This window comes from Babylonia areolata, chromosome 27, assembly GCF_041734735.1.
Source record: "Babylonia areolata isolate BAREFJ2019XMU chromosome 27, ASM4173473v1, whole genome shotgun sequence".
Taxonomy (NCBI): Eukaryota; Metazoa; Mollusca; class Gastropoda; order Neogastropoda; family Buccinidae; genus Babylonia; species Babylonia areolata.
The window spans coordinates 25,949,725-25,962,224 of record NC_134902.1 but is presented as its reverse complement, the minus strand read 5'-3'; the positions used below and the strand labels follow the sequence as shown (position 1 = coordinate 25,962,224).

The 12,500-nt window shown below is 45.3% G+C and overlaps 1 protein-coding gene across 1 annotated transcript in view; it reads right to left on the bottom strand.

The window, feature by feature from the left end:
* Window positions 1–10,212: 10,212 nt before the first annotated feature.
* The window catches only part of LOC143301221 (uncharacterized), a 20,366-nt gene continuing 18,078 nt past the window's right edge, over window positions 10,213–12,500 (bottom strand). Inside the window, exon 9 of the mRNA XM_076615350.1 lies at window positions 10,213–12,311. Within this exon, the coding sequence (XP_076471465.1) occupies window positions 11,797–12,311 (515 nt within the window). The 3' untranslated portion in view covers window positions 10,213–11,796. The remainder of the gene's footprint in view (window positions 12,312–12,500) is intronic.

Below are 12,500 nucleotides of genomic sequence, written 5' to 3'. Positions count from 1 at the left end.
TGTGTTGGCCAGCTGTTCGTCACCTTGTGTCACATCCCACCCTCCGCTTATGGACGGCTTCTGAAGACATGTGCCATGATATTGTGAGGTGTGTTATGTAGTCTGTTCACGCGGTCTCTGAAGGTTTGTCGTATTCCTAAATTGTTGAAGCATTCAGTGATCAGCTCAGTGCATAAGAACGAAAACCATGAATCTTTAAATGACTACCGTCTCCTAGCCCTGGCTCCGATTGTCATGAAATGTTTGGATCGCATCATCCTGAAACTGTTGGGTTTTTTTGGGTTTTTTTTAAATCATACACGACTTCCTACCTTGATTAATACCAGTTCGCATATCGACCCAATCGTAAAAATACTGATGCCGCACTTAACCTCATGCACCACACATACACACACCTGGAGAAACCAAGATCATTTGTTTTCATTTTATTTATTGACTTTTGTTTTATCCGCATTGAATACAAACAGTTTAGCCATATTTCATAACACATAAACTGCTTTAATTTAGCATCAGTCTAAGACTCGTCTTGTGATCGGTATAAGGACAGGCCGGCGCTTCCTTTTTTGGGGAAGTGTCTGGGTTTGTTCCAATATACCTTTTATTTACCTCTGTGCTAGCTGAATCGGTAGTGTAAGCAGCACTGACTTGAAGTTGTGTACCTTGTGAACGGAGAGAGTCACCACTCTTTACTATTTGTTAATCATTTCATCTCCTGGCCTCATTGTTTTTAAATTCCAGTTGAAAAAACACCGAGGCAACCATGTGTTTGTTCTGTATTGTCCATGTGTTCTGTGTGGCTTGTTCAGGCTTAAAGAGGCAATGCCAGTCTTGAATAAAAGCTAATTTGTGTTTGCACATTTCTTCTGTCTTTGCTGCTGTGTGCACATGTAAAATGATCGGTATAAGGACAGGCCCGGCGCCCCCCCCCCCCCCCCCCCTTTTTTTTTTTTTTATTTTTTTTTTTTTTAGGAAGTGTCTGGGTTTGTTCCAATGTACCTTTTTATTTACCTGTGTGCTAGCTGAATCGGTGGTGTAAGCAGCACTGACTTGAAGTTGTGTACCTTGTGAATGGAGAGAGTTACCACTCTTTACTATTTATGATTAAACAGTTACCTTGTTCATACAACTCTGTCCGTTTCGAACAAGCTCTGTCTTCTGTGAAGACAACTTCCACTAGTGCTGCCTGAGGTCTGGTGTTGTCCCATCACCCGCACTGTTCACCATTTACACAAATGACATCACTGGATCAGACACAGCTCCGTTGAATGAATGTTCTGATGATTCAGTCTTGGTAGATTTGTCATATTCTGATGTTGTGTGCTTTGAGCAATTCCACCAATTTTCCTCTTGGTGAAAACAGATGTACTTCGAACTAAATGTTCAGGAAACAAGAAATTATTATTGATTTAAGAAAAAAAAACAGGCCTCTCCTATTCCTGACATGTCTATCAATGATATCAAGGTTGATCATAAGCTGAATTTTTATTCTAATACATATTTCGTGTAAAAAAAAAAAAAAGTCAGTCTCGTATCTATTGTCTGTTGAAACTCAGAAACATCAGGGTTAAATTTAAAGCGCTTCAGGGATTCACGCCACAGCACACCACAGCACAACAGCACAGCACAACACAACACATCACAACACAACAGCACATCACAGCACAACAGCACACCACAGCACAACAGCACATCACAGCACACCACAGCACATCACAGCACACCACAGCACAACAGCACATCACAGCACACCACAAAACACCACAGCACACAACAGAACTCTTTCGGAAAGACCCCTTGCCTGTAGCTAACCTTGTTATTGATGGTCAAACAGTGGAGAGGGTCAATGAATATAGATATTTAGGGACCATCTTAGACAATAAGCTGACTTTTTACAGAAATGTTGATTCCATTCATAAGAAATGTCAACCTAGAATTTTTTGTTTACAGAAGCTTAGAAATGTTGGTATAAATTCAAATATTCTTCAAAGTTATTATCGATGTTGTATCGAGTCCGTGCTCACAGTTTCATTTATGTGCTGGTATGGAAGTTTGGGAGTGAAGAGTAAGCGTGTTTTGAACGATGTAATGAGTGTATGAAGTAAAATTGTGTGAGTGAAAAAAGCTAGTATGCAAGAGCTGTATGAAAGTCGAGTGGTTAAAAAAAGCAGGCAGATAGCAACTGACGACACCCATATTTTAGCAAAGTATTTTGAGCTGTTGCCATCAGGACGACGCTACAGAACTTTTAAGTGGAAATCCAGAGCTCTGAAGACTTTTATTCCACGTTCAATCCACCTTTTAAATTCTTGAGAACTCTGTGTGTGTGTGTGTGTGTGTGTGTGTGTGTGTGTGTGTGTGTGTGTGTGTGTGTGTGTGTGTGTGTGTGTGTGTGTGTGTGTGTGTGTGTGTTTACTGAGCTTAAAACGTGACAATTGGTTATAATGAATGTGCAATATGTAGGAAGAATAATGTGCAATATGCAGGATGAATGTACAATGGAATATGTCTAATGCTAACGTCCATATTCTAAATATATTTCTGTTTAATAATTATGATGTAATAATTAATTGCAATGTTTTTAAAAGCGAATATGTGAAATGCTTTTATTTGAGAACATATGTTTATTACTCTTGTTTAATCAAGTTATCCGCGTGTGTGGGGTGGGGGTGCGGGGGTGCGGGTGTGTGCTGATTATCTGGTTGTGGTTTTCCGCAATTCATCTTCATCTTTATTCTTATCTTATCTGTCTATTATAATCAATGTACAGTATAGTAGGCTATGTTTATAATTATATTCAAATAATGTTTCTTAATTCTTTCTGTTTTTACATTAAGAATACTAGTTATTATCTGCAGTGTGTGGATGTATGTATGAAACGATGTATGTGATATTTTTTTTACATTGTATCTTCGTAATATTTGTAGGGGCTGTTGTTGGCTTTTACAGTTATGGTCCCCATGTTGTTTACTTGTCTATGTTGTGATAATGCACCTGAACAAATTTCTCCAGTTGGAGATAATAAAGTTATTCTTATCTTATCTTATCTCTTATCTTAACACCACAACACACCACAGCATACCAGAGCACACCAAAGAGCACCACAGCACAACACAACACAGCATACCACAGCACACCACAACACAGCACAGCACACCACAGCAAGACACAGAACACCACAGCACAACAGCACATCACAGGACACCACAGCACAACAGCACATCACAGCACACCACAGCACAACAGCACAGCACACCACAAAACACCACAGCACACGACAGAACACCACAACACACCACAGCATAACAGAGCACACCACAGAGCACCACAGCACAACACAACACGGCATACCACAGCACACCGCAACACAGCACAGCACACCACAACACAGCACAGCACACTACAGCAAAACACAGAACAGCACAGCACACAAGAGCACAGCACAGCACACAACACCACAGAATCGCCACAACACAACACAGCACAGCACAGCACACAACAGAACACAACAGAACCATCACAACACAGCACAGCACAGCACAGAACCACCACAATACACCATAACACAGTTTCAGTTTCAGTTTCAGTAGCTCAAGGAGGCGTCACTGCGTTCGGACAAAACCATATACGCTACACCACATCTGCCAAGCAGATGCCTGACCAGCAGCGTAACCCAACGCGCTTAGTCAGGCCTTGAAAAAAAAAAAAAAAAACAAAAAAAAAAAACAAAAAAAAAAAAAAAAAAAAAAAAAGGGGGAATAAATAATAGATAAGCTTGCATAAATAAATAAATAAATAAATAATTATAATATAGAAAAAGGTAGTAGTTATAATATTAGTAATACTAATAAAATGATAATAATAAAACATAAATAAATAAATAACACAGCACAACACAGCCCAACCCAACACACCACAACCCAACACACACCATAACTCAACACAAAACATTGGACATTGAAGTAGCGGGGGACACAGAACGATAATGAGCATTGTGTACAAGGAAGTATGTGCGTGTGTGTGTGTGTGTGTGTGTGTGTGTGTGTGTGTGTGTGGTTGAAACCTTGTATTTCTAGCTACATCTCTCTCTCTCTCTCTCTCTCTCTCTCTCTCTCTCTCTCTCTCTCTCTCTCTATATATATATATATATATATATATATATATATATATGTATACATACATATGTGTGTGTGTGTGTGTGTGTGTGTGTGTGTGTGTGTGAGATAGAGAGAGAGAGAGAGAGAAAGAGAGAGAGAGAGAGAGATCTTTATCATGAATATTTTAGAACACTGTTGAATTACTTGGTGTTAATCACATGTCAAGTTTAATCATAGAATAAGTTGATCATGGAATGAGACGTTGTGCCTGTTCTTCATACCGTGATGTGCTTGTGGTAACTGTTTGTGAGGTTTCCGTTAACTCAGGAATCTGAACATTATTGTCTTTTACGCATTCACATTAAATGACTGTGATTATTGCATATTATTGTGCATGTAGCGCCCGCACACACACACACACACACACACACACACACACACACACACACACACACACACACACACACACACCGTCTAAAAACACTTATAGTGAATAGACGTTTAACTGAAGAAAACACACACACACACACACACACACACACACAGTGTATCCTGCATTGTATGTTCTGACAAGGACGCTCTTCCTGTCGCCTGCTGTGGTTCCGGTTTCGCCATGTCATCCGTGTTGTCATGGTGTGCGTGGACATTATCATTCGGGAAGATGGGAAGGGGGGGGCGGGGGGGGGTTAGTGGGAGTGGTGGTGGTGGTGGTAGTGGTGGAGGTGGGAGTGGTGGTGGAGGTGGTGGTGGAAGTGCCGAAAGTGATGGTGAGAGGGATGGTGGTTGACAGTCGTATGAAGATGAGTTGTTGTTGTTGGTGGTGGTGGTGGTAGTAATTATGATGGTGGGGGTGGGGATGGGGGTGGTGGTAATGATGGTGGTGGTGGTGGTGGTGGTGGTAGTAATGATGGTGGTGGTGACGGATGGTATTGTGGTAAATGGTTTATGGTAGTATGAAGATGAGTTGTTGTTGGTTGTGGTGGTGGTGGTGTTGGTGGAAATGACGGCGGTGGTGGTGATGGAGGTGATGGTATTGTGGTAAATAGTTTACGGTAGTATGAAGATGAGTTGGTGGCGGTGGTGGTGGTGTGGTAATGAAGGTGGTGGTGGTGATGGAGGTGATGGTATTGTGGTGAATGGTTTACGGTAGTATGAATATGAGTTGCGTTTGTTGTTGTTGGTGGTGGTGGTAATGATGGTGGTGGTGGTTATGGAGGTGACGGTATCATGGTGAATGGTTTACGGTTGTATGAAGATGAGTTGTTGTTGGTTGTGGTGGTGGTAATGATGGTGGTGGTGGTGACGGATGTGATGGTATTGCGGTAAATAGTTTACGGTAGTATGAAGATGAGTTGTTGTTGGTTGTGGTGGTGGTAATGATGGTGGTGGTGGTGACGGATGTGATGGTATTGTGGTAAATAGTTTACGGTGGTATGATGATGAGTTGATGTTGGTAGTGGTGGTGGTGGTGGGGTGGTGGTAATGACGGTGGTGGTGGTAACGGATGTGATGGTATTGTGGAGAATGGTTTACGGTAATATGAAGATGAATTGTTGTTGGTTGCGGTGGTGGTGATGATGGTGGTGGTGGTGATGGAGGTGATGGTATCATGGTGCATGGTTTACGGTATTATGAAGAAGACTTGTTGTTGGTTGTGGTTGTGGTAATGATGGTGGTGGTGGTGATGGAGGTGATGGTATTGCGGTAAATAGTTTACGGTAGTATGAAGATGAGTTGTTGTTGGTTGTAGTGGTGGTAATGATGGTGGTGGTGGTGATGGAGGTGATGGTATTGTGGTGAATGGTTTACGGTAGTATGAAGATGAGTTGTTGTTGGTTGTGGTGGTGGTAATGATGGTGGTGGTGGTGATGAAGGTGATGGTATTGTTGTGAATGGTTTACGGTAGTATGATGATGAGTTGATGTTGGTTGTAGTGGTGGTAATGATGGTGGTGGTGGTGATGGAGGTGATGGTATTGTGGTCAATAGTTTACGGTAGTATGAAGATGAGTTGTTGTTGGTTGTAGTGGTGGTAATGATGGTGATGGTGGTGACGGATGTGATGGTATTGTGGTAAATAGTTTACGGTGGTATGATGATGAGTTGATGTTGGTAGTGGTGGTGGTGGTGGGGTGGTGGTAATGACGGTGGTGGTGGTAACGGATGTGATGGTATTGTGGAGAATGGTTTACGGTAATATGATGATGAGGTGTTGTTGGTTGTGGTGGTGGTAATGATGGTGGTGGTGGTGATGGAGGTGATGGTATCATGGTGCATGGTTTACGGTATTATGAAGAAGAGTTGTTGTTGGTTGTGGTTGTGGTAATGATGGTGGTGGTGGTGATGGAGGTGATGGTATTGCGGTAAATAGTTTACGGTAGTATGAAGATGAGTTGTTGTTGGTTGTAGTGGTGGTAATGGTGGTGGTGGTGGTCATGGAGGTGATGGTATTGTGGTGAATGGTTTACGGTAATATGAAGATGAGGTGTTGTTGGTTGTGGTGGTGGTAATGATGGTGGTGGTGATGGTGATGACGGATGTGATGGTATTGTGGTAAATGGTTTACGGTAATATGAAGATGAGGTGTTGTTGGTTGTGGTGGTGGTAATGATGGTGGTGGTGGTGATAGAGGTGATGGTATCATGGTGAATGGTTTACAGTAGTATGAAGATGAGTTGTTGTTTTTTGTGGTGGTGGTGGTGGTGTTAATGATGGTGGTGGTGGCGTTGGAGGTGATGATATGGTGAATGGTTGACAGTAGCAGTATCAGTATCAGTATCAGTAGCTGAAGGAGGCGTCACTGCGTTCGGACAAATCCATATACGCTACACCACATCTGCCAAGCAGATGCCTGACCAGCAGCGTAACCCAACGCGCTTAGCATGACAGTAGCATGAAGATGAGATGGTGGTGGTGGTGGCGGTGGTGGTAATGGTGGTGGTAGTGGTGGTAGTGACGAAGGTGATGGTTTGGTGAATGACCTGATGATTCTGGTGATGGTGACAGCACACTGATGATCATATTGGTGATGGCGGTTGCGGTTGCGGTAGTGGTGGTGGTGGTCTTGCTATGTGAGTGTGTGTGTGTGTGTGTGTGTGTGTGTGTGTGTGTGTGTGTGTGTGTGTGTGTGTGTGTGTGTGTGTGTGTGTGTTTATGTGAGCGTGTGCGTGTATGTGTGTTCGCAGGCGCGCACGTGTGTATGTGTGTGCGTGTGCATGTAATGTGTATGCATTTGTGTGTGTGTGCGTGTATGTGTGTATGTGGGGGGGGGGGAGGTATGCGTGTGTGTATATGGGTGTTTTGAAGAAATTATACATGCGTGTTTGTGTGTGTGTGTGTGTGTGTGTGTGTGTGTGTGTATGCGCGCGCGCGCGCATGTGTGTGTGTGTGTGTGTGTGTGTGTGTGTGTGTGTGATAGAGAGAGAATGATTGGGAGTGAGAGAGAGAGAGTTTGTTTGTGTGTGTGTGTGTGTGTGTGTGTGTGTGTGTGTGTGTGTGTGTGCGTGTGCGTGCGTGTGCGTGTGTGTGTGTGTGGTTCTGTGTGTGCTGGCGCACGCAAACATGTGTGTGCATGCTTGAATCTGTGTCTGAGAGTGGTCTACACATTATGTACATATTCCATTCCATTCATTCTCCTGCCCGGGATGGGCGTAGAGGAGGCATGAGGGACGATTCCGTAGTCAGACGACGCCATCCGGTTCTATCTTCTGCCTGTCGTATCAGCGTAGCGCTATCCATATTGGTCCATTCCTTGATGTTGTCCATCCAGCATTTAGCTTGCCTCCCTCTTCGCCTACCACCCTCTAGCGTTCCCTGTAGAACTGTCTTTTGCAGTGAATTGTGGCGTGTCACATGCCCGAACCATGACAGCTTCCTCCTTTTGACCACTGCTAAGAGTGGTTCCAGTGGACCCACTAGCATAGTTATTTGGCTCTTGACAAAGTCATTGGTCTTTCTGTCCTTCCATGAGATTCCAAGCAGTCGTCTGAAGCATTTTGTCTCAAACGTCTGGACTTTCCTAGTAGTCTCTGCTGTTAAAGTCCAACTTTCACATCCATACAGCAGTATGGATGGCACCAGGGATCGGTACAGTTTGATCTTTGTTGGAAAGCTGATCTCTTTGCTCTTCCAGATCTTGCTGAGCTTAGCCATTGCTGATGTTGCGATCGCTATCCTAATCTTTATTTCAGTTGTTGAGCGACCGTCGTTTGTGAGGGTGGTGCCGAGATATTTGAAAGCATCCACTTCTTCAAGTTGTTGTCCGTTCATGAAGATTTGAGCTTGGGTGTTGGTTGAGCTGTTTACCAACACTTTGCTTTTCTCGGTGCTCACTTCCATTCCGTATGCACCTGCTCTTCCTTCTAGTCTCTTGGTGAGGTCTTGTAGTTCTTTGTTGCTGCCTCCTAGTAGATCTATGTCATCTGCGAATCTCAAGTTGTTGATGATTCTTCCTCCTATGGAGATGGTAGAGTGGAAGTCATGGAGGGTTTCGCGCATGATGTTTTCTAGGAAAAGGTTGAATAGTACTGGGGAGAGCAGGCAACCCTGACGGACACCGACTGTGGTCTTAAAGTATATTCCGATTTGGTTGTTGAGGAGGACTGCGCTGCTGGATGTCTTGTACAGCGCCTGAATGACTTGGGTGAGACCCTCCTCAATGCCAAACTGTCTGAGTACCTGCCACAGTCCATCATGCCACACCCTGTCAAAGGCTTTCTTGAAGTCTATGAAGTTGTGGAACAGGTCTCTTTGATGTTGCAGGTGTTTTTCCATCAGTAATCGGCAGGTGAAGATCTGTTCTACTGTGCTTCTGCCTGCTCTGAATCCGGCTTGTTCCTCTGCCAGGTGTTCTTCAGCCTCTTTCTTGAGTCGGTTTAGAATGACTCGAAGCATGATTTTGCTCGTGTGGCTAATAAGACTGATTGTCCTGTAATTCTGGCATTGGCGGAGATTCCCCTTTTTTGGTATGGGGATGATGAGCGACCGAGTCCATTCTGAGGGCCACTGTTTTGTCTCCCAGATCTTTTGACAGATTGCTGTTACAATTGTGACCAGCTCATTCCCTCCGTGTTTGAGCAGCTCTGCCGGAATGTTGTCTGCTCCAGGTGACTTTCCTGCTGGTAGACTGCGTACAGCTTCTTCCACTTCTTCCCTCAACACTGGCAGGGGTGAAGGTTCCCTTGATGGTGTTATGTCTCTGTCAATCAAACTGTCATCTGGTTGTATGGGATAGTTGTATAATTCTTGACAGTATTGTGTCCATCTGTTCAGAACAGCGGAGCTTTCTGTCAGTAGTTCGCCTGAGGTATCCTCAATGACAGACGATTTGTTCTGCTGCGTCTTGGTGAGTTTCTTCAGTGTGGCATAGGCAAATTTGCTGTTTCCTCCTTCCATTCCTTTTTCGATCTTCTCACACTGGTCGTTGATCCATTGTTCTTTGGCTTCTTCCATCTTTTTTCTCACAAGTTTATTGGTTTCACGATACTGTGCGGCTTCGTTAGGGCTAGTGTTTTTCGTCTTCTTCAGGGATCTTCTCTTATCACACAGGTCAAGGATGTCGTTAGAGATCCATGGCTGGTGTTTCTTCCTCTGTCGCCCCAGTACCTCTTCAGCTGTTTCACGGACTGCCTCATTGAAGGTGTTGGTGAGGTCGTTGATGTTGTTATCCAGAAGGCTGAGTGCCGCAAACCGTCCCCCGAGCTGAGCTTGGAAGACCTCTTCAATCTCCGGGTCTTTAAGCTTCTCCAGATCAAACTTGATACGGGGTTGCACCGCTTGGTGTTTTTTCTTCAGCTTCATCTTCATTGTGAGCAGCACAAGGTCATGATCACTGCCTATGTCAGCTCCGGGGTAAGTCCTCGTCTTTGCTCTGTTGATGCTTGATTTGAAACGCCGCGGGGTGAGGACAAAGTCAATCTGGTTGTGAGTTCTCCCGTTCGGTGCATGCCAGGTTGTTCTTCTTGACAGCTTGTGAGGGTATGTACATATGTACATATACAGCGCAAATAAAGACAAACAGAGACAAAAACATACAATTTTAAACACGCCAACACGCCCCCCCCCCCCCCCCCCCACACACACACACACACACTCCAGTACAACAGCAGCACTCAAGCAAATTGTTCGTATGATTCGATTTTATGAACTGTCAGAATTACACTTTTTACAGTTTAAAAGGAGTCCCTGTCTCTGTGTGTCCCTGTCTCTATGTGTCCCTGTCTCTGTGTGCCCCTGTCTCTGTGTGTCCCTGTCTTTATGTGTCCCTGTCTCTATATGTCCCTGTCTCTATGTGTCCCTGTCTCTATATGTCCCTGTCTCTGTGTGTCCCTGTCTCTATGTGTCCCTGTCTCTGTGTGTCCCTGTCTCTGTGTGTCCCTGTCTCTATATGTCCCTGTCTCTGTGTGTCCCTGTCTCTATGTATCCCTGTCTCTATGTGTCCATGTCTCTGTGTGTCCCTGTCTCTGTGTGTCCCTGTCTCTGTGTGTCCCTGTCTCTATATGTCCCTGTCTCTGTGTGTCCCTGTCTCTATGTATCCCTGTCTCTATGTGTCCATGTCTCTGTGTGTCCCTGTCTCTGTGTGTCCCTGTCTCTGTGTGTCCCTGTCTCTGTGTGTCCCTGTCTCTATATGTCCCTGTCTCTGTGTGTCCCTGTCTCTATGTATCCCTGTCTCTATGTGTCCATGTCTCTGTGTGTCCCTGTCTCTGTGTGTCCCTGTCTCTGTGTGTCCCTGTCTCTATATGTCCCTGTCTCTGTGTGTCCCTGTCTCTATGTATCCCTGTCTCTATGTGTCCATGTCTCTGTGTGTCCCTGTCTCTGTGTGTCCCTGTCTCTGTGTGTCCCTGTCTCTGTGTGTCCCTGTCTCTATGTATCCCTGTCTCTATGTGTCCCTGTCTCTGTGTGTCCCTGTCTCTATGTGTCCCTGTCTCTGTGTGTCCCTGTCTCTATGTGTCCCTGTCTCTGTGTGTCCCTGTCTCTGTGTGTCCCTGTCTCTGACGGCCCCCGTACGTCTCTGTGTATCTTTTTTTTTCCAATTTATCATAAGTGTATATACATCTAAGTTCTACTAGTCGCAAAAAAACACACACACACAAAAAAAAAAAAACAACACACACACACACACACACACACACACACACACACACACACACACACACACACACACACACACACACACACACACACAAAACAAAGAAATAGGTAAATGAATAAATGAATGAATAAACGAACAAAATAAATAAATAGATAAATAAAGATCATATGAATATTCTGAAAGGGGAAAGCAACAACGTTTCACATCCCCCCACCCGCCATTCCCCCAAAAAGAATAAAATAAAATAAAATGAAAATAAAAATAAAAAGAGCACTGGTTTCATTCGTCGCTGACAAATACGGGAGTAAGGCTGTACAAATATGTTTTGTAAATTACATCATATACACCATATGTTTTACACTTTGTTTTTTGGCTGCTGTTCTTGTGTTTGTTTGTTTTTCTCACTGAGAGACACACATACGGAGACAATGAGAAGGTGTACCCAATGTATCACCGACACACTTGGCATGCAGTACATTTTTTTTTCTTTAGATGACCTTTAACGAGTATGCTGCTGCAGATTACTGACTTTGTTTATCTACCGCTGGCTGTCCCCATCCACCAGGCTGCAGTCTGTCGCTCCAGGAAGCAGACGGTCGGTGCGCCCCGCGGATCAGTGAATGTGAGAGTAGACCTGGTCCAGGATGACGGGCGGCTCCCTGTCTCTCTGGACATGGCTGTACACGTCCCTCTCCCCGCCCCCCACGTGGTCATACAGTCTGCATCCACCACTCTCCTTCTCCCCGGCCAGCGCCGTCTTCTTCCCGGCCAGGCCCAGGCAGCTGTACTCGTCCTCTGCACCCCCCCTGGCGGCCAGGTAGCTGCTGCCCGCCGCTGGAACGGCTCCTGGTGGGGCGTGGTCTACCCAAGGAAGGTGGTAGTGCCCGTCATCAGGAACGTGCTGCCCCTCTCGGGGACCGGCGACGCGCGCGCCCTCAGGGCCGTGGCGCTGTCCAACGAGGTCAACGACGTGGTATTCCCCGTCGTCCTCAGGACCGGGCTGTATCCCCCCAGTGCCCGCAGGTCGGGTCGGAGAGGTGCCGCGGCGGCCAGTCTCCGCAGCTCTGTGTCGTCCTCCCTCTGGCGGCGCGTCGTTTCCTCTTCCGGCCGTTTCTGATTGGCCGTTTGCTGAGTGACAGGAAACAGTGTGCGATGACTGTTTCTATCATTCCTCTCTGTCTCTCTGTCTCTGTCTCTGTCTTTGTCTCCGTCTCTGTCTGTCTGTCTGTCTGTCTGTCTCTCTCTCTCTCTCTCTTGCAACCTACCTAACAGACAGACAGACAGACTCTGCAGGGCAGGCACAGGACCGCGCGCACA